Source organism: Delphinus delphis, chromosome 8, assembly GCF_949987515.2.
Source record: "Delphinus delphis chromosome 8, mDelDel1.2, whole genome shotgun sequence".
In the NCBI taxonomy this organism is placed as follows: domain Eukaryota; kingdom Metazoa; phylum Chordata; class Mammalia; order Artiodactyla; family Delphinidae; genus Delphinus; species Delphinus delphis.
The window spans coordinates 35,097,819-35,124,895 of record NC_082690.1 but is presented as its reverse complement, the minus strand read 5'-3'; the positions used below and the strand labels follow the sequence as shown (position 1 = coordinate 35,124,895).

Genomic DNA, 27,077 nt, shown 5'->3' with positions numbered 1-27,077 from the left:
TGGCATTTATTTTAAATGAACTACAGACAAAGTCATCAGCTAAGAATGTATATGTAGACAACAGGTTTATTTTTAAACTAAGAATTGTGTCGGGGGAATTATGCACAGAATCGCATACTTACATAATTTATGAATCAACCCCATTAATTCACTACTGAATAAGACAGGTCCTAAGAGCAATGGAAGAATATAAAAAATGGTATAACCTTGAAGATGGTGGTGGGTTGAATAATGACCCCAAGTTGTCCATATCCTAATTCCAGGACATTTTGAATGTTACCTTATATAGTAGAAGGATTTTTGCAGATGAGATTAAGGATCTTAATACAAGGGCACAGAAAACTAATACAAACATCAAAGAGAAATCTGAAGCAATTCAGTTTTCTTACTTATCTTTTGGAATATTCATGGCTATTCTAGCAGTGTATTGGAACTGGCTTGTTCCTGCTTACAGGAGTTGGTTGTGCATCTCTTCACATCTTGGTAGCTTGAGATCAACCATGATGGGAGTATCTACAACATAAAAAGTAGCAAAGGCTACATATCAGAGTTCTCACTGTCCTCCAACCCCAGAGAACTGGCTGTTAAACAGCATTCAGCTGGTAATTCAGCACCCAAGATCACAGTCACTGAATCAGAAATAACAACGTTTGATGGAATAAACATCAATTAAAACATATACCTGCTTCACTCCAATCCTCTCTGTTTTCTTTGCTCCAGATAAAGTACAGACTGAATGGATCCTGTGCTATTCTCTCTATTTCTCGTACCTGAATTGGTTTTGCCAAGCAAACAGTGAGATGCAGCAGTCATTCTTATTTCCTGATCAGTTTATCACAGGAGATATGGCAATTGGAATGGCCTTGAGTATTCTTAGATTTCCCTTTTCTCCTCTAAATTTTTTAGTGGGTATTAAATGTTATACCCTAAACCCAGGAGACTTTTTCTTCTTTTAATCTTTGTTCAGAATTTTCAATTTATGGATTGTTCCAAAGGAACTGGGAAAGCTTGTGAAAGAAAACTCCTACTAGAATATATTTATCTATGTGAAAGAAGCTGAATAGCATTAAGGTTTTTTGTCAAGTTCTGCAGGAATATAAGAAACTTACTTGGCTTTTATTAATCTTTTATTTATTTTGCTATGCGTCTCTCTGGAAATCTTGTAATCTTGATATGCTACAAATTAAATAAAAACTTCAAAAAATCATTGGAAGATTTCTGAATAAAATGAATAATTTTCTCAGATGTCCTTGACAATCAGTCATTTCACACAATTCAATTTCTCCTCAAGCAGACTTGTGAAAACAATTTGAACTTCTATCTATGGAAATAAGAATTTTTATCAAGAAAAACGATGTGCATCATTTTATTAACTCCCTTAATATGTCTTAGAAACTTTGAAGAATTAGTTAATAAGTGCTTACAAATAATAAGATAAATTTCTTAAATATGAATCTAATTTATGCTTTTTCTGGTTTCCCACATGAAAACTTGTTATTGTCATTCAGGAAATAAAATCCCAAAGGATGTAAAGTTTTGATAACTGACATTGTAATGGTGAATATATCATTCTTAACATAAGAAAGGTACCATGAACTTTGAATTACTTTTTAAGAGTGGAAAATGTATGTTCAGTAATTTAATCTGACTTCCTTTCCTATTGTCAGACTAGTCTACACACACTGTCTCCATTGCTATATTTCCTTTCTTCATCTCATGGTCTGCAATCTGGCATTTAACCTCACCACACCGCTCAAGGTGTTTTCTCAAAATTCATCAAGTATCTGTTCATCAAACTCACCAGCTTTTTCTCAGTATTCTTCATTCTTGACATCTTATGAAAATCTGTTTAAACCTGAAAATATTTTATTTTATTGATTTACCTGGGTGAAGACTTCCCTGAATAGGTTCCTCTGTACCTTTCACTGTCTCTCCTCAATCTACTATACTACAAAGCTACAGTAATCAAGACAGTATGGCACTGGCACAAAAACAGAAATATAGATCAATGGAAGAGGGTAGAAAGCCCAGAGGTAAACCTATCCACATATGATCAACTTATCTTTGATAAAGGAAGCAAGAGTGATGCTGGGAAAACTGGACAGCTACATCTAAAAGAATGAAATCAGAACACTTCCTGATACCATACAAAAGAATAAACTCAAAATGGATTAAAGACCTATATGTAAAGCCAGACACTATAAAACTCTTAAAGGAAAACATAGACAGAACACTCTATAACATAAATCACAGCACATCCTAGAGAAATGGAAATAAAAACAAAAATAAACAAATGGGACCTAATGAAACTTAAAAGCTTTTGCACAGCAAAGGAAACCATAAACAAGATGAAAAGACAACCCTCAGAATGGAAGAAAATATTTACAAATGAAGCAAATGACAAAGGATTAATCTCCAAAATATACAAGAAGCTTATGCAGCTCAATATCATAAAAACAAACAACCCAATCCAAAAATGGGCAGAAAATCTAAATAGACATTTCTCCAAAGAAGATCTACAGATTGCCAACAAATACATGAAAAGATGCTCAACATCACTACTCATTAGAGAAATGCAAATCAAAACTACAATGATGTATCATCTCACACCAGTCAGAATGGCCATCATCAAAAAATCTACAAACAATAAATACTGGAGAGAGTGTGGAGAAAAGGGAACCCTCTTGCACTGTTGGTGGGAATGTAAATTGATACAGCCACTATGGAGAACAGTATGGAGGTTCCTTAAAGAACTGAAAATAGAACTACCATATGACCCAGCAATACTACTACTGGGCATATATCCTGCGAAAAGCATAATTCAAAAAGACACATGTACTCCAACGTTCATTGCAGCACTCTTTACAATAGCCAGTACATGGAAGAAACCTAAGTGTCTATCGACACATATCGATGAATGGATAAAGAAGATGTTGCACGTTGATACAATCGATATTACTCAGCCATAAAAAGAAACAAAACTGAGTTGTTTGTAGTGAGGTGGATGGACCTAGAGTGGGTCATACAGAGTGAAATAAGTCAGACAGAGAAAAACAAATACCGTATGCCAACACATATATATGGAATCTAAAAAAAACTGGTTCTGGTGAACCTAGGGACAGGACAGGGATAAAGACACAGACGTAGAGAATGGACTTGAGGACATGGGGAGGGAGAAGGGCAAGCTGGGGCAAACTGAGGGAGTAACATTGACTTATATACACTACCAAATGTAAATTAGATAGCTAATGGGAAGCAGCCACATAGCACAGGGAGATCAGCTCGGTACTTTGCGACCACCTAGAGGGGTGGGATAAGAGGGGTGGGATAAGGAGGGTGGGAGGGAGATGCAAGAGGAAGGGGATATGGGGATATATGTATACGTATAACTGATTCACTTTGTTATACAGCAGAAACTAACACAACATTGTAAAGTAATTATACTCCAATAAATATGTTAAAGGAAAAAAAAACCACAAAAAACTGTCCCCTATATCAATCATTCTACTTAGCTATTGGTTTGGATGTGTCCATTCACCCATTTGTCTGGTTTGTTTACACTTAACATTTTTCCCTAAAGGACTTAAGAAAGCTTATCCTTCCAAATGTAGGTATTCCTCCAGAATTCTACTCCTGTGCCCCATCTATATTTCTAAATATTTGTCTTTAGTGGACACTTCTATTTCTGTTTCCAATTTAGAATTTCCCACAAACTAACTTCTTCAGCAGATATCTGTTGTTAGTGAGATCACTTTTCTTCTAAACATCTAATACAAATATTTCTGGATCAATTAGAATCCTCCTAATCTTGTGACTGCATACATAACCCATAGGCTTGGCAAGCCCTATGAATTCTACACCTGCAATTTCATTCTCATTTATCCCCTTCTTTATACTTCTAATTACAACACTTTTTGCCTCTTGCTTAGATCAGTGGCTTTCAAATGACTTTTCCTACAATTCACAGAAGGTGAATAGTGTTACTATCCAAAATTCACTTTCAAGAGCTTTTCTACATTCTAGGCTATAGAGCACAAGAGAGGCTTTAGGTGCAATGCCAGTGAACTAGCTGGAACACCATTTCCTTTACCATCAATCAAGGAAGCTATCAGAAAGCAAGTTCATGAGAGTGGCATCATTACAGAGATTTAAATTAGAATGTATTTTTATTAATTTTGTTTAAAGTAAATCAGTCACAAAGTTGGGTTTGATTTACCACCTACTTTATCCCTGGACAAGAGACTTAACCTGCCTGTGCTTCAGTTTATTCATCTGAACAGAGGATAGCCTGGATACTTTTCTCATAGGGTTATTGTGAGGATTAAATGCATTAATAAATGCAAAGCGATTAGAACAATGCCTAATACATAGTAAGTTTTAGTAAAAATTAGTGATTCACACAGTATTTATGACACAAGGGCCACTGCATTTCACTAGTGTGTGGGTAGTTGCAGTAAGGAACTACTTTCCTAGACTGTTTCGATTACTGTATTGTTTGTGGTTGCTGCTGTTGTTTACTGTGTAAATTCAAACTCAATTCTAGAACTGAGGTTTTAATAGAGGTTGGGGTGAGGGGTAGTAGCACTGGGAGAAGTTTTATATTCTATCACTTGTCTTCAGTCATATCTCCAATCAAAAACTGCTCCAGAATTTTCTGACTCAATTCCTTTTCTTTTTGTTCTCTTTTTTTGAGATACGCTTTTAATTCCTAGCTCTGACTGCATATGTTTGAATGACTTGCCTAAAATCACACAACTTTTTAGTTACAATAAACAGGAATAAAATGTACCTGATAATAAGTATGGTTTAGATTTTATTCTAAAAGAATTTTCTTATGTTTGTCCATATTGAAATCCATCTGCCACTTTCATAATACCCACCCACAACTTTATGATATCGTCATGCAAATGATATTTGCCAGCTTGATATTTCAATACCCAGTAGAGCTCAGTGCCATCTAAAACTTTGGAATTTTATTATTCTAATATTAATTTACAAAATAGTCAGCAAATTCCAGCTCTAACTCAACCCCAGAGGACTATTCCATTTTGCCAACATGTTGCTTCCCATACCTAAGGTATTTCACCAGCCATGACAAAACATATTCCTTCATATTATTTCTATTCACTGTCTGTTTAATTTTAAATAATATTTATTAATAAAATTATCAAAAGCTTTTGGAAATCTATAAAATTACATCTAATAGGCCAGCATTTAATACTGTGATTCTCAAACACTTGAATGAGAATAATCTAGGGTTCTTGTAAAAAATGGAAATATTGGGCCATACTCAAGATCTATACAATCAGAATTTCTGGAGTGGTCCTAAAAACCAGCATTTTTAATGTTATACTAAATGTTGTAAGGTGTGGACTGTGCAATGTCTTTAAGAATTAAGGCTGCATCCTTGGGAGGTCTCAGGAGAACCTGGGTCTTCAAATGTACCACCTGGACTCCATTAGTGGGGTTGTTCTATTCCTGCTATTCCTTCAGAGACAGGATTAGGTGAAAGATGTAATTTAAGATCTACATGCAAGTTGTCCTCAGCCTATAAATCCTAGGAATCTGCATTTTCATGACATATCCCAGATATTTCATATATTAAGAACAATTGAGAACTGTTGCACTAATCATTACTTGCTAAGTATAATTTTTTAATGTTACATACCTCTTCATATATTTTAAGCTCTTCTTTGTACCAGACAGGATTTCCAGACAAAAGGTGGATGAAAGACTATACAGAATTATGTTAGGAAGAATCTTGGTAAAAATTCAGGTTCCTGGGTCTTTCCCTTAGATACCCTGATTTAGTAGGCCTGCAGTGGAGATTGGAGGTATTTATTTTTGACTGCATCACTAGGAAATTTTATGTCCAGGCAGGTGAGGGAACATCTGGCATTTTCTTTTATCTCCATAAGCAGCTGTGACTTTATAGTGATTGTCAGTCACAGTATTTTTGCAGTTGGTCGATTGTTTCTGGAATAATTTGAAATGTATTTCATTCATAGTTTTAGATCACCTTTAAGGTAATTATTGAAATTTAGATTAATATGCTGTTTTTGTAGGAGTGTTCTCATAATTGAGCTGTCATAGGTGACATAGGTCTTTTCACTTTATTTAGACAATCTTCCTATTATTAATAAGATGCCTATTATCCTACAGTTACCATTTCTCCTTATCTTACTTTGCACTGCTATTCTTAATATGATCTACCTGATTTTTCTCTGAGCATCAAATAAGGTATTTAAAAATAACCTTAAGTCTCTTTATGAATCATTTTAAATGATTTCCTTCCATTTTTTTTCTCCTGAACTAATTCTCACATTTTGTCTCAGTTAATTTGTCTAAAACTGAATAACTCTACGGTGGATATTTTAAGATTCCCCTTATCCTTCAAGGTTATTGAATTTATATCCTTATTTATATCTTTCTTTATTGAATTATATTCTTATTTTGTGATCACTTTTATCATCCAGTGCTAAAAATCACATCCAGGATATTGTGGGCTCTAAAACTACTGCTTCTGGAAAGTCATTTGTAATATTTAGAAGTGTTTCTTCCACAGTTCACTCCAATGAGATATTTTGCAAATTTATCATAAAATAACAAGACTTTTTTTTTTAAACAAATGTACTGGAACTCATATATTCAATTGAGTGTTATGTTCTTCAGAGTAGACATACTGGGAGGCAATTTACTTACACCAATATAATCTTGCCATTATTTAAAATATTTTGAAACTGAATGATTCATCTTACTATTTTATAACCCTTGTATCACAGTGCTGTGTCAGGGAGATAGCTGTTGCATAAGTGGAAGGCTTGAAAATGATTAACATTCTTTCTATGCAACAGGCGCAGTGGTGAAAGCATTTCATACATCCTCTCATTTAATCTTCACAACAATACAGCATTTGAGTTTATCTTTCTATTACAGTTAAACAATCCGTCATACAAACAGGTAGCAAGTCCTCTTAACCTATGTGTCTATGACTCTAAAGAGTAACCTGCTAAATATTATACTTTATTGCTCAGTTACCAACTGGTTAAGGGACCCTCCCAAGGTCATAGTGTTTTTTCCACTGTATCATTATGCCTTCCTTATGATTTCAATGCCAAATTGGGGTCTTGGATTACTTTATCAATATTACCTAAAATAAAATTTAAAGGGTATGGTTAGAGACGATCCTCTGTATGAATAGCCCACCTATCATAGAAGCAATCTTTGCTTCTTTCCAATTTCATCCCTAGATGATGTGAGGATTTTTTTTCTCAATTTATCAAGAAAGAGAGTATCCATCAAATATATGAAATTAGATAGCAAGAAAGGAGTAACCCGTTTCAGTAAAATTGGGGTTATGCTCATCTTTGGGAATGACAGAATTCATCTATAGAGAATGTAAGGTTGCCTGCTATATTGTATGTTAATTATCTATCAAAATAGCTGTCAAGAGAATACATAGCCTAATTTTCTTAATAATTAGTTGGTTCTACTTAATATTATAGCACACTTTTTTCATTAAAGGTAGGTTTTTTTTTTTAATGTCAGAATGTTAAAAATTTAACTATAAAGGAAAAGAAAATGAAGACTTCACCAAATCCAGGATCCTAAAGAATATTTGTGTTACTCACTGGCTTAATAAATAAATTAAAGCCAACATAGAGAAATATTTTGCTGTCACCCTGACAACTTGATGATCAAATACATGTAGTACAAACCTTACAGATGACCAACTTGAAAATGATTCATATGTATAAATAGCTGTTCTACCATAAGTTGGTCACTGCCATAGGCCCTTCTGATTTTTGCCTTTGTTTAAGCAAAAGACATGTCCTCAAGAAGTTTTTAGAGAATTTGAAATTCAGAAGTGAGTGAAAGCAGAAAACAAGTTAAAAAGAAAAAAGCAGTGGGAACAATTTTGAGGCTCTAACCTCAGAAATGGATTCTCAGACAGATTTGGCCAAACACAGCAGACCCATTGTCTACAATGTCTTCCTCCCCTGTGGCATAAAATGTATACCACGTGAGATAAATTCCACTAATTAAACAGTCATTTAAGTGAATAAGCATCATGCTTTAAAAAATAAGATGCCACAGAGAAAATCAGAGATCAGTACTTTTTACTTTAGTATATATCAGTTAAATCGTATCATTTTGCTTTTGAACATCTACCTGTGATAATTTCCCAGGAAGAAAGGAATAAGTGTTATTTGGGAAAAGAGTTGGATAGGATGTGAAGGATAATAGGAAGGAATTTGGCATCACTTAAAAGAATGGGGTCAGACAGAGAGCTATTCTGGCAGATTTAATTATTTTGTAATCCCAATTCTGCCTCATTTTTAACTATGCCACCTACCCTTTCTAAACCTTAGTTTCTTTATTCATACAACAGCCTTGAGATTGTTGTAAAGATTAAAATAATCATGAACCTAAAGTCTCTGGCACAGTTCACAGTATTTTTGGTGCTGAGGATTCAAGAATAACACACCCTCTGATCCTCAAAGAACACTTGGTCTAATAGGGAAAATAGACAAGGTGATGGTTCTGATATCACAATGTGCAAAAAGTAAAATCAAGAAGCATCATATGTCAAAGGCACCAAGAGGACAGGCACTAACTCCACAGGGCCATCCAGAGAATTTTCAGTGTGGAGTTGACATTCGAGTGCAGTGCTGAAAGAGAATAGGAGTTTGTCAATTGCCTCAATTCTGGGCTGGCATTATGGACAGAGGGAAAAGCATACCCAAAGGAACAAGAGAAGAAAGGTAAATAAAAAGAAGTAGAATATAAAAACAGTACATCTTTCAATTTTTTGTCTGAGGCTGGCTCTGAAACTATGAAAAAGCATGTGTAGGGAGGAGAAGTAATTTATCTTCTTGTGTTATGTCAATCATGATCTAAATTTATTTAGATCACATTTTATGAACTAGGTAATATTTTGTGAGTTAAACTAAACCATTACTTAACAATTTTCTATGGAAAAATATCTTTGCCTCCAAAGTGCTGATTTATGGCAAAACACATGGAATACAATTCACAAATTACTTAGCATTATGGAGAACAGCATAAACTCTGCAGCCAGATGTCATGAATTCAAATCCTGGATGTAACATTTAATAGCCATGACTTTGGACAATTTTTTAACCTTTCTAATTCAGTCTTCTCAGAGGTAAAAAGAAGGTAATTATTAGACCAGTTCAGGGGGTTGTAGGGATCAGAGTTGATACATCTAAAGGACTTAGAAAGGTACCTCATATGTAATAAATCCCATATATGGATTAGGTATTATTTTCATTGCTATATTATCATTATACTTTCAACAGTGATTAATGCATGACCTGAGTGCCATACTAAGTCTCTCATTGTAGTTTTAGGTTTTAATTTATCTCTACAACTTTGGAAATCTTCTAAAAATGTGACAAAAAAATCTTTCACAAATTCAGTTATTGGCAATATGAAAAAATAATACAACTAGAATTAAAAAAAAAACAAAGACTTTACAAATCATAATTGTATCTATCAATAATTGATTACTTCCCCAAACCTTGACTTACCAAACATATTTAAGCCTGTGGAACAAGCAGATTTGTTGAACTGGGATAAGGTGATATGTAACTTTAAAAAAAAGCAGATTTCCAAAGACTTTTCAGTGTTAGAAATGCAACATTTGTGTAACCAGCGTGTTTGCAGTGAACACTTAGCTATAGGTACAGTCCTACTTCAGGTTCGCTTCTAAAAGCATTCACTCACACCTGGACAGAACTAGGACAATTTGCAAAAGAGGGTCCCATTTGTATTATGAATCCTCTTCTGACTCACTCCCTTCTTTTTCAAAGGGAGGAAAAGTGTATCTTTTACAGTCTATTGAATACCAGTTTCTGTTGCTTTTTAATGTGAACAGTTATATTCAATAATTATTGTTACCTTGTGGTCAAAATATTTTTGTCCTCTATTTTGGCTTAATACTGGCTAATATGTTCAACCATAAAGGATAATAAGGAAATGTATTAATATTTTTCTACTGTTGTATGTTGTCTAGTCAAATAGGTTATTTTGTGAAAAGAAAGGCATGAAAACTCAAATACATTGTGATTTATTCATCACCATTAACAGTTCATCATTAAGACAGGGTCTCTTTTCATCAGTGTTAAAGATCTAAGATAAATCTCTTTAGTGAACAAGGAATAAACGGTGCTATAATATATTAATGGGTTAATCCATTTAAAAATATTATATCTTTTTTTGTCATATACACATGTATACATCTATATAAAATCAAAAACTGAAAAATTAAATTTTTCTTCCCAAATGACATTGAAATCTGAAACTACCTATGAGGATTTGGAGGAAATTCTGGAAGCTTTATGATATTTTTCCAGTCCTGATAAATGATAAATTCTGGAAAGAATTTGAAGATTAGTTGTCATTCTATGCCTGCATATATAGTTCGTGCTCAAACACTAGCCCCTATCACTTGGCTAGTGGTAGACTAAGACTATTAATGTTCATGAACCTCCCATGATCCAAACCTGTATGACCCAAAACTAAGTGCAGGGCATGGCTCTAGCCACCAATAAATTATCTATCTCATTATAGAGAAATAAGACATGCAAACACAAAACTTTAAATAAAACATGACTAAGTAGAGATGGGAAGTGTAAATAGTATATTTATATAATTTTGAATGCTTTAAGAATTTATAGGATGAATCCATCATTGTGGTCTACTGTGAGAATAGAAGATATTCTTGAGGAAAAGAAATTCAATCCAGCCTTGTTAATGGAGAGTCTTTGAGTGTACATATGGGTTGATAACTTCAATATAACAAATGAGTTAATGTCCCATTTCAGAAACAGTTTAATCAAAGCAGTGGACTTATAATGGTCAAGAGGCAACTAAGATTGAAAAGTTAGCTTTGGAGCAGATTTTTAGGGCTTTACATGCCAAAATGTAAAGGAGTTTGAATTTTACCCATAAGATAATAGGAGATTTTTTAAAGAAAGGAAAATATGATGATAACGGTGTTTTACAAAGATCAAGCTGGAGTCATTGTACAGAATAGATTAGATGGAAAAAACTGCAGAATCAGGGGCCAAGAATACCAATGATCAAGATCAAGGTAGTGAAGCTTTGAATTAAAATTAAGATTATGTCTGTGGAAAAAAACAGGAAGAGATACTAGAAAGATACAAGAGATACTAGAAAGAATATTACAAAATTCCTTACTTTGCTCCTGAAGCACTCTCATATTCAAATAAGAAGTAAAGAAACTGTTTCTTAGAACCAATCCAAGATAGTAGATCAAAATTTTCATAGGAAAATGAAACCTAGTATTCAATAGGAGAAACTTATGGGCCATGAAATCCAGGCTGACCCAAAGAGTGAAATGTAGCCATAACTCTAGTAGTAGTAGAAAAGACAGACTAACACATTCAAATGTTGATCAGGGTCTTGAATAGCTTTTTGGAGAAAGGAAAGTATTGACAGTATACCCCAACTCTATTCTTCCATTGACTAATGAAAGTCAAATGAATGCAGTAGGGGGAAAATGCAGGTTTCTTTTTGACAAAGAGATAGAGTGAGGAGTTAAAACAGCTGTACAAAAATATGTTTGCTTATAATTACCTGGTATTTCAAAGGACAAGTTACAAAGACATCAGAAAGAAAGACAGACTAAAGGAGAATTAGGGGTAGGACTGGGTTAGATAGTAAAGTTTATTCAGATTTAATGATGATGGTTTTGACCAATAAGATAATTGGAATAGCTGTACACAAATAACTTTAATACAAGGTAGAACATAATTAGTATCATAAGAAATAAAATACTATGGTAATCCAGAAGTAGGGGACAAAATTTCTTGCTGGAGGAATTACAGAAGTTTTCTACACTAAAATAAAATTTTCTGCACTCCCCCTCTCCCTTCCCTCTCTCCCATTCCCTCTTCCACTTCTCCTTCTTCTCCTTCTCCTTCTTCTCCTTCTCCCTCTTCTTCTTTTTCTTCTTCTTCTTCTTTTGATGAGATAGAATTTGAAGTGAACTTTATCGATAAACTAATATTTAGATAAGGACCAACAACATGTGTGAAGGTTCAACATCAGTTAAGGATGAATTATGTTTTGAAAATACAAAGCATTTCTGTTATATAAAATATTGGATGCATGAAGGGGAAGAGTGAGAGTAAATTTGAAAAGATAACTTAGGACTAGAACATTGAAGTCTGTGAGTGGAAAACTACAAAATATTGACAATAAATAAAGAGAAAGGATCCAAAGCATGCTTTTCAGGAGTTGCAATCAACTCTAATGCAATAATCTCTCATCTTTTTAGTTCAGTCTTTCTCGTTTACAGAAGATCTTATATTCTGTCTTGGTGTCATCTGTATTCGCATCAATGATCCTTTCAGCGTCCTGACCTCTCAGTGTCTTAATCTCCTTGCTTCCCATGAACTTGTACTCCTTCCCACCTTAGCCACCCATTACGAAGGTAATAGCCAGAATTTTTCCATTACCAATCATTCTGCATTCATCAAAATTTCAATTTTAAGTAAACAGCTCTTTGCTCATAGCCTCTTTTCTGTCCAAATAATTCTGTTTATCACTTTCCATGCAAACAATTTTTCAACCCCTCAGGCTCCCCAGTCCTTTGATTAATCCACTATTTCACTGTCTGCCACAGCTTCGTGGCCTCAGGTGCCTTCCCTCTCTAGCTTAGATTACAGAGTCACCCATTATAAACATTTTCCCTGTACGCTCTTAAATCTGTTTCTCCCCAATCTATCTATCATATTTTACTCACTTGCTAGTAAGTAAGTAACACACGCTTCACAAAGTCAAAGAAAACTTGAGAAAAAAAAAACAACCATGAGTTTTAAATAATGGACTTATTATAAAGCTATATATATATATATATATATATATATATATATATATATATTTGTTATGTAGATATATTTACAGAGAAGTTTCTGCAATTTTATTTGTGAATACAAATTTATAAAAATAACCAAAATATTTTTTTTAAGGAAGGACAACTTTTCAACATACTTCTGATTCAAAGTGAATATTCAACCTTTAGTTATCAAAATTTTAAGTTTGCTCTTTCTATCCTATTATTTTAATGCTAGGGAACTCATATGTTTTTTCATATATATATATATGGTTGTTTCTTTAGACTTTACTTTCATAAGTTATTTTTCCAAGTTATTGATGCACAGGGAATGAGCCCTCAGATGGTGATGGTGAGAGATGGGTATATTTCCCTAAGTCACTGTGGCATAACCTGCAGAAGAAAATATGCCTTAAAATTCAGTAATCAGAGGAAAGCGATTACAATAGGAGGCAACACCTTGATTGATATATTCTTGATGGTTGGGTAGGGGAAAAAAAAATCTATTCCAGATTTTTTTCACTGATTCTGTTCTCTGATTTTCAGAATATACATAATTGTGATAAAAAACATCTTCTAATAATAAACCTCTCTGATTCTTCTTAATGTCCCCAGGTAAATAATGCCATAATTGTGCATGTATTTGAAGACAGCGTAAGTTATTTATTTCCTTTTGCCAAGAGATCCTTCAATCTCTTTATTTACCTAACAATGACTCACCTCGAGAAAGTATGATTCAGGGTAATATAAAATTTTTGAAGTGAGAGAGCAATATGTTGTCTATCTATCTAGGCTTGTGAAGTTGTTACTTAGGGGCTCATCAGGGAATTGAAAAGGCTTCTGGACACGTGTTTAAATGATTAAAATTTCCACAGATTATAATTTTTAACTTATTTGAGTACAGTAAGTAAAAAGGGATCTGTTAATGTGTAACATATATTCCCTGACACACCACTACTAGATTTCTAAACCCACAATACCAGGTAGGATTCTCATTATACGTGAGAAAATGGACCCACAGAGGCTCTGTCATTGCCTCCGTGTTTCAATAGAGTCAGGAATGGAGTTGGGATTTTCATCATTTATCTACAATCACAGGTTGATATTTAATATTTCCTGAAAAGATGAGTACAGTATTGTGACACAATATCTGTAGGCATAATGAGAACTATTTAGTCATTTCCTTTCTCCCCCTCTCATCACATACATTTCTGATGAAATAAAGGGAAATCCCCAAGACATTTCATTAAGTCATTTCAATGCATTTAAATGTTCAAACCATATAATGTGAAAACTATATTTTAGTTCATAAGGCCTTCTTTTTGATACTTATCCTAGGTACACCTTCATTACACTTATTGTGTTCAATTTACCAACATGTAATCACTGATAACAATGAGTATGGAAAATAATAACTCCAGGTGCTATCTCTAAATAAAATCCAATGCCTATCAATTGTTGCAACTATTTTTCCAAACAAGTGCTTGTGCAAATTTATCAAGACTCTTCTGAGTCATTCTAATACACAAATGATGAAATACAACATTCCTTGATATTATTTATCATCTAGCTCCTACTTATGTTTGAAATTTCTCTCTCACTCTTACTCCTTCTCACATCTTACTCTTTTACTCCTTTGTACTCAATCCAATAAAATTAAATTTCTGATAAAATTCCAGACAGAATCTCACTTCCATGTCTTTGCTAATAGTCCCTTCCACTTGAAAGTCACTAAACCTCCACAGCCACATTTTCAACTCCAATCCCACTGTCACAATACACTTAAAGCAGTTCCCCATTTTTCTCAATAATCTCTCCTTCCTCTCAACTTCCATAATACTTTATCTTGTGCTTTTCTAATTTCATTTATCCTCTTTTACTAGGAGATAGGTAGATATATAGATATAGATATAGAATATTTGTATCCTCTATTAGAATTTACATTCATGATTAAATGGTACAATGTTTTAAAATAGGACACATTGTATATATTGATTTGTCTTGGCCCCTATCCCTCCACCACTCCATCTTGCCTTTGCCTAATCTAGAGTATGATAGACTCAGAATCAAGATAAATTATGAGATAGAACCTGACAAAGGGTCACCACTGGTTGTGCTGAGCTCAATGAGGTATCAGCCAGAACTCTTTTTGGCTGTAACTGAGAAACCCAACTTGAAATAACTTAAACAAAATAGGGAATTCATTTTATTTAACTGAGAAAAGGGAAAGAAGCTAAATCCCAAGTAGAACTGACATGCTACTAGTACTCTTTTTTTCATCTCTCCTCTATCTGCCTTGGCTTAATCCTATCTAAATTGGCTTAATTCTCTTCAATGACAGATTACCTCCTTCCACTTGTGGAGGTTCCAGTGGCTCTCAGACATGCAGGCTCTTTTTTGCCATGAAGGAGAAAGTGAGACTTGGGCTCCTGGTCCTTGGCTTAAAAATGCCAACCTCAGCCGCCCGTCCATGAATCAAATATTGTGTCCAGGACAAACAGGTAGTCTAACTGGTCAGATGCCCATAACAAGTTAATAACAACAGCAGAACTTATAGGAAGATAGTGGCTCCCATTTAACTTTCATGGTTAGAGAAGATGGAAGAAGCACTTCCCCAAAAAAACATTGAAAAAATAGTTGCTATTCTTGGAAGACAAGAAACAGTTGTTGAGTACAATTAGCATAGGCAATGAAGACAAAAATGTAAATACTCATTATTTGAACATAAGAAGATTACCAGCCAAACCTTTTTAGATAATTAGCTAAGTCAAATTTTTAAGACCTACTGAGCATGAATTCTTGACCCTAGACATGACATTACTGTGAGTGTCAGATGGAAATGTCATTTGAAATATTTATTTAACAAGTGCTATCTCCTGGACACTGACCAGTCAGAACTGATGTCTAGACAATCAGGGAGAAAAACAGCTCTAGTGTGAGTGCCAGTACAAGTTAAATATAATTTGTATTACTGTTAGGGCAAGCCATTAATGAATACAATATGATTGTAGACCCTCCGTATGCCATTTTTTTAGCCATTTTAGTCTGCTACACTCTAATCCCCGCATGACAAGTAACATGATAAAAATCAGAATCAAGGTAGGTCCAACTTTGAATTTCTTTAATGTACATAAAATCATCAAGAGAAATATCTTTGTGTATACACAAAGATTATGTATCACTAGGCTTGGAATTGAAACCGATAGCCTGAAATTTTAGTAAATTTTCCAGATTATTCTGAAGTCATTGGCTCTTTATTCTGCCAATGCACTTGGAGAAACACTGCTCTAAATTGCATTCTACTTAGGGAAAAGCACCCTAGCTCTTTGTAAGTAATTGGAATAAATAAGAAAAGCAACAACCATGAAGACATGGGAGAGTAATGTGCTCTCAGATGGAAGGCTTCTCTTTATTAGGAATTAGAGTAATTTGAGGTCATCTTCTACTGGCATGTAATTCCAAAGTAGTGCAGCCAATTAAGCCAGAAGAAACAGGTGTGGGGAAGGAGATAAAGACACAGTATAGTGTCTGTTGAGCATATTTAGCTTAATACTGGAGTGATCAAAAAATAAAAGAGCTACCTTGATTGAAGAGATAAGCCTAATATTTTGATCTTTACCTATGTGTCTTATAAGACTATTTCCCTTTCCTTTCACCATCAAATAATACCAGAGAAAAAGAAATTATGAGCTAAGCTGTATATGACTTGATATATTAAAAATTACAGCTGAAATAAACCAAATATCCATGGCAGGCTGTTAATGATTGAAATAGTACATGTGATATGCCTGTACTCTTACACTCTGTGATTGAAATTCCTCAACAGAGTGATGTCAAAAAATAACTGGAAACTTAAGGTGAGAAAACACCTATTTTGCCCTATTTCCACTAACAGCTTTCAATAGGACTTTGAACCAGTTACTTGACCTCTTTGACTCAGCCCTTTCATCTTTGAAAGAAAGAGGTAAATTATATAAACTAAAGTAAACATTCTTTTTTTCTACATACCACATTTTATTAAATTTTCTTTTATCTTATCACAGATCCAAATGATAGGTTTTATTTATTTATTCATTTTTGCTAATAAACAGAAATTTATTTTTCATAGTTGTGGGAGATGGAGTCCAGGATCAAGGTATCAGCATGTCTGGGGAAGGCCCTCTTCTGCATTGCAGACATGGCACAAGGGGCAAACGGACTCTGTTGGGCCTCTTTTTTTTTTTTTTTTTTACTTATTTATTTTATACATATTAAGTATAAATGTCGATGCCAATTTCCCAATTCATCCCACCACCACCACCCCCACCTCCACTTTCCCTGCTTGGTGTCCATACATTTGTTCTCTACATCTGTGTCTATATTTAGGCCTTGCAAATCTGTTCATCTGTACCATTTTTCTAGATTCCAATGTATGCATTAATATATGATATTTCTTTTTCTTTCTGACTTACTTCACTCTGTATGACAGTCTCTAGGTCCATCCATATCTCTACAAATGACCCAATTTCATTCCTTTTTATGGCTGAGTAATATGCCATTGTATATATGTACCACAACTTCTTTATTAATTCATCTGTTGATGGGCATCTAGGTTACTTCCATGACCTGGCTATTGTAAATAGTGCTGCAGTGACTATTGGGATGCATATGGTTTTCTCTGGGGATATGCCCAGTAGTGGGATTGCTGGGTCATATGGTAATTCTACTTTTAGTTTTTTTAAGGAACCTCCATACTGCTCTCCATAGTAGCTGTATCAATTTACATTCCCACCAACAGTGCAAGAGGGTTCCCTTTTCTCCACACCCTCTCCAGCATTTGTTATTTGTAGATTTTCTGATAATGCCCATTCTAACAGGTGTGAGGTGATACCTCAGTGTAGTTTTGATTTGCATTATTATAATAATAAGTGATTTTGAGCAGCTTTTTCTGTGCCTCTTGGCCATCTATATATCTTCTTTAGAGAAATGTCTATTTAGGTCTTCGGCCAGTTTTTGGATTGGGTTGTTTGTTTCTTTAATATTGAGCTGCTTGAGCTGTTTATATATTTTGGAGATTAATCCTTTGTCCGTTGCTTCATTTGCAAATATTTTCTCCCATTCTGAGGGATGTCATTTCATATTGTTTATAGTTTCCTTTGCTGTGCAAAACCTTTGAAGTTTCATTAGGTCCCATTTGTTTATTTTTGTTTTTATTTCCATTACTCTAGGAGGTGGGTCAAAACAGATCTTCCTGTGCTTTATGTCAAAGAGTGTTCTTCCTATGTTTTCCTCAAAGAGTTTTAGAGTGTCTGGACCTCAGTTTAGGTCTTTAATCAATTTGAGTTTATTTTTATGCATGATGTTAGGGAGTATTCTAATTTCATTCTTTTACATGTAGCTGTCCAGTTTTCCCAGCACCACTTACTGAAGAGACTGTCTTTTCTCCATTGTATATTCTTGCCTCCTCTGTCATAGATTAGGTGACCATAGGTGCATGGGTTTATCTCTGAGCTTTCTACCCTGTTCCACTGATCAATATTTCTGTTTTTGTGCCAGTACCATATTGTCTTGATTGCTGTAGCTTTGTAGTATAGTCTGAAGTCAGGGAATCTGATTCCTCCAGCTCCATTTTTCCCCCTCAAGATTGCTTTGGCTATTCAGGGTCTTTCATGTCTCCATACAAATTTTAAGAGTTTTTGTTCTTGTTCTGTAAAAAATTCCATTGGTAATTTGATAGGGATTGCATTAAATCTGTAGATTGCTTTGGGTAGTACAGTTATTTTCACAATATTGATTCTTCCAATCCAAGAACATGCTATATCTCTCCATCTGTTTATGTCTTCTTTGATTTCTTTCATCAATGTGTTATAGTTTTCTGAGTACAGGTCTTTTACCTCCATAGGTAGGTTTAATCCTTGGTATTTTATTCTTTTTTCTGCAGTGGTGAGTGGGATTGTTTCATTAATTTCTCTTTCTGATCATTTGTTGTTAGTGTATAGGAATGCAAGTGATTTCTGTGCATTAATTTTGTATCCTGCTAATTTACCAAATTCATTGATTAGCTCTAGTATTTTTCTGGTGGCATATTTAGGATTCTCTATGTAGAGTACCATGTCATCTGCAAACAGTAACAGTTTTACTTCTTTTCCAATTTGGATTCCTTTTATTTCTTTTTCTTCTCTGATTGCCATGGCTATGACTTCCAAGACTATGTCAAATTATAGTGGCAAGAGTGAACATCCTTGTCTTCTTCCTGATCTTAGAGGAAATGCTTTCAATTTTTCATCATTGAGAATGATGCTGAATGTGGGTTTGTCATATATGGCCTTTATTATTTTGAGGTAGGTTTCTCTATGCCTATTTTCTGGAGAGTTTTTATCATAAATGGGTGTTGAATTTTATCAAAGCTTTTCCTGATTCTATTGAGATGATCATATGGTTTTCATTCTTCAATTTGTTAATATGGTGTATGATGTTGATTGATTTGCATATATTGAAGTATCCTTGCTTTTCTGAGATAAATCCCTCTTGATCATGGTGTATGATCCTTTTAATATGTTGTTGGATTCTGTTTGCTAGTATTTTGTTCAGAATGTTTGCATCTATGTTCATCAGTGATAGTGGTTGGCAATTTTCTTTTTTTGTAGTATCTTTGTCTGGTTTTGGTATCAGGATAATGGTGGCCTTGTAGAATGAGTTTGGGAGTGTTCCTTACTCTGCAATTTTTTGGAAGAATTTGAGAAGGATAGGTTTTAGCTCTTCTCTAAATGTTTGATAGAATTCACCTGTAAAGCCATCTGGTCCTAGACTTTTTTTGTTGGAACATTTTTAATCACAGTTTCAATTTCATTAATTGTGATCGGTCTGTTCACATTTTCTATTTCTTCCTCTTTCAGTCTTGGAAGGTTATACTTATCTAAGAATTTGTCCATTTCTTCCAGGTTGCCAATTTTATTGGCATAGAGTTGCTTGTATTAGTCTCTTATGATGCTTTGTAGTTCTGCAGTTTCCACTGCAACTTCTCCATTTTTGTTTCTAATTTTATTGATTTGAGTCCTATCTCTCTTTTTCTTGATGAGTCTGGCTAAAGGTTTATCAATTTTGTTTATCTTCTCAAAGAAGGAGATATTAGTTTTATTGATCTTTGCTACTGTTTTCTTTGTTTCTGTTTCATTTATTTCTGCTGTGATCTTTATGATTTCTTTCCTTCTGCTAAATCTGGGTTTGTTTGTTTTTTTCTTCTTTTTCTAGTTCCTTTAGATGTAAGGTTAGATTGTTTATTTGAGATTTTTCTTGTTTCTTGAGGTAGGATTTTATTGCTATAAACTTCCCTCTTAGAACTGCTTTTGTTGCATTCCATATGTTTTGGATCTTCATGTTTTCATTGTTATTTGTCTCTAGGTATTTTTTTTTATTTCCTCTTTGATTTCTTCAGTTATCTTTTTGTTATTTAGTAATGTATAGTTTAGCCTCCATGTATTTGTGTTTTTTACTTTTTTTTCCTTGTAATTAATTTCTAACCCCATAGCATTGTTGTTGGAAAAGATGTTAGATATGATTTTAATTTTCTTAAATTTACTGAGGCTTGATTTGTGACCCAAGGTGTGATCTATCCTGGAGAATATTCCATGTGCACTTGAGAAGTCACTGTAATCTGCTGTTTTTGGATGGAATGTCCTACAAATAACAATTAAATCTATCTGGTTTATTGTGTCACTTAAAGCTGTGTTACCTTATTAATATCCTGTCTGGATGATCTGCCCATTCATATAAGTGATGGGCTAAATTCCCCCACTATTATTGTGTTACTGTGTATTTCCTCTTTTATAGCTGTTAGCATTTGCCTTATGTATTGAGGTGCTCCTATGTTGGGTGCATATATGTTTATAATTGTTATATCTTCTTCTTGGCTTGATCCCTTGATCATTATGTAGTGTTCTTCTTTGTCTCTTGTAACATTCTTTATTTTAAAGTCTATTTTATCTGATATGAGTATTGCTACTCCGGCTTTCTTTTGATTTCCATTTACATGGAATATCTTTTTCCATCCCCTTACTTTCAGTCTGTATGTTTCCCTAGGTCTGAAGTGGGTCTCTTGTAGACAACATATACATGGGTCTTGTTTTTGTATCCATTCAGCAAGCCTGTGTCTCTTGGTTGGAGTATTTAATCCATTCATGTTTAAGGTAATTATTGATATGTATGTTCCTATGACCATTTTCTGAATTGTTTTGGGTTTGTTTTTGTAGGTCCTTTTCTTCCCTTGTGTTTCCCACTTAGAGAAGTTCCTTTAGCATTTGTTTTAGAGCTGGCTTGGTGGTGCTGAATTCCCTAGCTTTTGCTTGTCTGTAAAGCTTTTGATTTCTCCATCAAATCTGAATGAGATCCTTGCTGGGTAGAGTAATCATGGTTGTAGGTTATTCTCTTTCATCACTTTAAATATATTGTGCCACTCCCTTCTGGCTTGTAGAGTTTCTGCTGAGAAATCAGCTGTTAACCTTATGAGATTTCCCTTGTATATTATTTGTTGGTTTTCCCTTGATGCTTTTAATAATTTTTCTTTGCCTTTAATTTTTGTCAGTTTGATTACTATGTGTCTCAGCATGTTTCTCTTTGGGTTTATCCTGTCTTGGACTCTCTGAGTTTCCTGGACTTGGGTGGCTATTTCACCTCACATGTTAGGGAAGTTTTCATCTATAATCTCTTCAAATATTACCTCAGATCCTTTCTCTTCTCTTCTCCTTCTGGGACCCCTATAATGTGAATGTTGGTGCATTTAATGTTGTCCCAGAGGTCTCTTAGGCTGTCTTCATTTCTTTTCCTTCTTTATTCTGTTCTACAGCATTGAATTCCACCATTCTGTCTTCCAGGTCACTTATCCATTTTTCTGCCTCAATTATTCTGCTAAAGATTCCTTCTAGTGTATTTTTCATTTCAGTTATTGTATTGTTCTTCTCTGTTTGTTTCTTCTTTAATTCTTCTAGGTGTTTGTTCTTTAATTCTTCTAGGTCTTTGTTAAACATTTATTGCATCTTCCCAATCTTTGCCTCCATTCTTTTTCTGAGGTCCTGGATCATATTGACTGTCATTATTCTGAACTATTTTTCTGGATGGTTGCCTCTTTCCACTTCATTTAGTTGTTTTTCTGTGGTTTTATCTTGTTCCTTCATCTGATACACAGTCCTCTTCCTTTTCATGTTGTCTATCTTTCTGTGAATGTGGTTTTTGTTCCACAGGCTGCAGGATTGTAGTTCTTCTGCTTGCTGTCTGCCCTCTCTAAGCTAAACTGAACTTTAGCTGTAACATAATTATCCCATGAAAGACAAAGCAAAACTTAATCCCTGAATGTAATCATGTGTTTAAAGAACAAGACATACCTAAGGAGCTTTCTAATCTGTCCTTATATCACCACTATGAGAGTAAAATTTAAAAGAACTAGTTATTACTTACAGTATAGTTCAAATTAGGTAATATAATTTGAAGCCTTGTACTTAAACCTTTTAATTTTATTTTTAGTATCCAGTTCAGATATTAGCAAACCTCTTTGGCCCTGGAGTGAGGCTTAACAGTGTCTTTGGATATAAAGGAATCATTTAAGTAGCACCAGAAGCCACTACATGGGCAAAAATTACTTCCCAAAACCCTACCAGGAATGCCTTTCCTTTGAATCATCCTTAAGAATTAAAGCTATAAAAGAATGTCTTCTTTGCAATTCACAAATGTTATCTGGAAGGGAATTTGAGAGAAGACATGGGTCTGACTCCTATTGGCCCCTAATATCAGTAATATCTTGGTATTTTTTTGAGGCAGATCCAGGTTTTGAAGGGCTTAAAATTTTGTACAATTATTGGACTTTCTTTAATATAAAGAATACAAAAGTATTAATATAAAAGTGGATTCTAAAGGGAATTTTTAGTTAGGTTAGGAAAAAAATAATCAAAAAAAAATTACTGGAGTTTGAAGATTCTGGTTCTTTTCTTCTGAGATGTCTTTAAACAATTTACTAGAAATAATTATATAGAAATATTTTCTAAATTCAGCCTGACTTTCACTGCCTTTCTACAACATTCTACAGAACTCAACATGAGTTGAGCACTCACAGGGACCTATGCAAGTAAGGCATTGAGTTTAATAAGCTTAAGCTTAATAAGCATCACAATAAATCATGTATTATTAAATCATCAGGTTAACAGGCAGACAGGAACACGAATACTACAGAATCAATGTTAAGAGTGGATGAGGCGATCAGAAGCTGACTTCAGGGACTGCTTCAGGTGGGCAGTCAAGGTAGCCACTGAACAGGATTCCTAGAAGTCCTTATATGAGGGCTTCCAAGTAAGACAGCATTAAAGATAAACTCGTCATCATTGGATACACTCAGCCAGGCAACACTAGCAGGACAAATACTGTCATTCAGGAGATATACAGGAAAAATATATATATATAAAAGAGAAAGGAAGTTGGAAAATATATGGGTGGGGCAGAAGGATATAGGAAAAAAGAAGTAGAAGAGAAAAACAATATTGAGAAAGAGATAGAGAAGTGCTTAAACATCTGTTTTGAGTATTACTGTAGTACTAACCTCTCAATTCACTTGCTGTGTATCAGGAACTTGGTGCTCAGCGAACATTAGGCTTGGAAGGAATCAAGGGAGTTAGCCTGACAGAGCAGGATATTACATTAATGGTAGTTTTCTTCTATTTCCTCAGTTTTCAGATTAGAAAATGAGACACAGAGGTCACTGACCTGTCAGAGGTGCTGTAGGCTAGTCATGAGCAGAGCCAGTGTACACAAGCCCAATCTCTGATGAAAACATCAGTAATATTTTCTTTATGATTGCTTTGCAAAAAAACTAGGGAAAGAAAACAACAACAACAAAGCAAAGATAATATTCTTGTCCTCAGTGAACTTAAACATTTTCCATCTAAAGTTGTCTACATTCTTTATTCCTTCAAAGACCATCTCAAATCAAAATTTAAAATAAAAATAATAATAATAAATGAACACATAAGGGTTTTCTTTGCCAAAGGTAACCATTTCTCCCTTTGCATGCCCAGTGCATCTTGCCTTCATATCTTATGACATTTACTTCTTCCTCTGTCTGGGTTTCTTCCTCTTCTCTCCCTCCTGATACCATACACACACACCAAGGAATTACACATAGAGCTATACACATATGCAGATCTCTATGTGCACATATACCCTTATACAGAGACATCCCCCAAAACACACACACAAGGTCCTCAGAGAAGCATCTGTGCTCAATCACAATTGTGTCCTCTGTGGTACTTTACACATAGGGATCTGCTAAAAATTATTTTCTGGGGAAAATTAGCTCCAGGGCTGCCTGAGGACACAAGCACTGGAATTCACCAGGCATCACTAGTGTATGATTCTTTTAAGTTGAAGTATAGTTGATTTACAATGTTCTGCTAATTTCTGCCATACAGCCAAATGACTCAGTTATAGTGTATTGTTTTCTTGATAGGTGAAAGCCCTCTGCAATCTCATGGCTTTAACTGCCACCTGTAAGTGATGATATTAAGCATATATCACCTGTTCAGAACTCATCTCCAGGTTCATCCTCTCACTGCATTCTAAATATCTTATAGGTATCAAAGACAATACTCCCAAAATAGAAATTATCAAGTTTCCCACCATAGCTGCACACTTTTCTTTCACTTACATCACCCACCCCTCTCCCAAGCTGGAAATCTTACTGTTGTTATTGATGAGACCCACAACCTTATCTCCAGTACCCCTATTATGTGCAAAGTTCAAGTCTTTCTTGTTTTTTTTCTCATTCTAATGTCTCTTCTCTTTTTTTGATGTATAATTCAAGTCTAAGTTTTCATTATTTCTAACTTGCATTATTGAAATAATATAATTGATTTACTGGTCTCTGCTCCAATTCCAGTATATACATCTCAACAAAATGTCAGTTTCCTATTCGAAATTCCAAATGCTCCAAATTACTTACAGATTAAAATTTGAATGTCTTGCTCTGATAATCAAGGTCCTTTTTTTTTTTTGGCTGTACGCAGGCCTCTCACTGTTGTGGCCTCTCCCGTTGCGGAGCACAGGCTCCGGATGCGCAGGCTCAGCGGCCATGGCTCAAGAGCCTAGCCGCTCCATGGCATGTGGGATCTTCCCAGACCGGGGCCCGAACCCGTGTCCCCTGAATTGGCAAGCGGACTCTCAACCACTGCGCCACCAGGGAAGCCCAAGGTCCTCTATTTTTTGGAGTCCATTTGTATTTCCAAATTTTCCTAGTATGATTTCCCTTCACATACCAAGGAGCCAGAAAAACTAATATTCCTATTTCTGGTGGTTTCCTATCTCTTTGTCTTTATTCCTGCAGTTCCATTTACTTTCTCCTTTCTCTCACTTATACAAATTCTAACTATTCTTATAATTCCCTCAAATGCACATAATACTTTAGGGATACCTCATTCAGGGCAGAGCACTCATCCCTTCCTATCTTACATTACAGTGATTTTGATATATAGCTCTTCTCCCATCCTTGAGTATATGCTGTTTTTTTAAGAATACACTTGTTGAGTGCTTGAGGGCACAATCCATGGCTGATTTATCTTTATAACTCCCACAATGCCTAGCAAACTGCATGCATATTATAGATATTCAATAAATATATGTTGACTTAACAAATAAGCATTGATTTATCTGAAAATGATGAAGAAAGTTCTGAGACATTTACTTATTTAAAAAAAAAATCAACACCATTATTTACCATAGGATTTGTTCATAGTTATTTATTTCCTCTGAAATATAATCAGTAGCTAAACTACCAATGTTGATTAGTAGTTTCAATAATTATTACTTTAAATGGTATTGAATATACATGCAATCCAATCCTTAAGGGAAGATTAAGATTTCATCATAATGATTCAGTCTATGAGTACTTCTTATTTCAGTACATCGAAAGTTTAGCAGTCTTCAAACAGATATGGACAGCACAGTGCTTTCCAATCTACAGGACTGGAGAGAAATTGTGACATTCATTTAATGTTTAAAGACTATTCTTTATTTCCCAGGTGTGATGGGAGAATATGAGCCGAAAATTGAGGTCCATTTCCCTTTCACAGTTACAGCTGCTAAGGGAACAACTGTTAAGATGGAATGCTTTGCACTTGGCAAGTAAGTACATATCCTTCTAAAATTAGACACAATTGTTTATTAAGATGTGACATATCTTATTTTTGGATCACTTATTTTGCTAGGTTTTATTTTCCTTGAATGAAACCTTGAAGCTCCTTGGTGGTTATTCATTTTTTAAAAGAAGGGCAAATGGGAATTGATGAAGTAACAAATTATCATCTTTCTGGTTATTTCTATGAACAATAATGTGTATAGTTTTGCTCTTTTAACATAAAGGAAAAGTCTTTAAATAAAAGAAGAGCTTTACATCTCTTTGCTTACTTGTCTTAAAATTTCAGTATCATTCTTAAATTTTCTTCAGCAATGATGAAATAAAATGAAATGAAATAAAAAGGGGATAAGGTGCTATCCCTGACAAGATATAATAAGACAAGAGTATAAAAATCTTAAATAATTACACTGATGCAATTGATTACTTCAGTCTCTCCTGAAATAATGATAACATGATAGCACCAGCTGTCAATATGTATAACATGCAATCATTCCCCAAATCAGAAAGATGATTTACATCAAACTCTAATGCCTGCTGTGATTAATGATTCTACTTCTGAGGTTTTAAATCTCGCAATATATAATCACTTGTCAATGATGTTTACAGTATAAATATTGGGCATAGGAACAGGAGTGAGATTTTGATTATATTTGATTAGAGTATTATGATTTATTTTAAATAGAGTGTTGTAGTTTTGGGGTTTTTTTAGGGTGATAAGACCTCAGAGTCCTTTCTAGACTCTGTAATTATAATTTGCATAAATGCATCTCTATCAGAGTTACTAATCATTCAACCTCAGTCGTGGTGAGCTAACTCCCACAGCATAACTATAAAGTACTTGGAGATAAAACATGCTCTATAAATGTGTTTGAAGTAGGTGTAGTCTATGGGTGAGAAAAATATTAATAAATATGAAAAATTCAGCTAGTAAGAGGAGGTTTAGGACATGACAATAGTAATCACCATGTTTTCTAATATTAGGACTGATTGAAATAATATATGTGCAATTCTGTTTAAATCTGAGTAGGAGCAAGATCATAA

At 34.4% G+C, this 27,077-nt stretch overlaps 1 protein-coding gene across 1 annotated transcript in view; it reads left to right on the top strand.

Annotated features, from left to right (window-relative positions):
* CNTN5 (contactin 5) overlaps nucleotides 1-27,077 on the top strand; it is a 416,285-nt gene that overhangs the window by 45,486 nt on the left and 343,722 nt on the right. Inside the window, exon 3 of the mRNA XM_060018068.1 lies at nucleotides 25,921-26,023. Coding sequence (XP_059874051.1) covers nucleotides 25,921-26,023 — 103 coding nt within the window. The remainder of the gene's footprint in view (nucleotides 1-25,920; nucleotides 26,024-27,077) is intronic.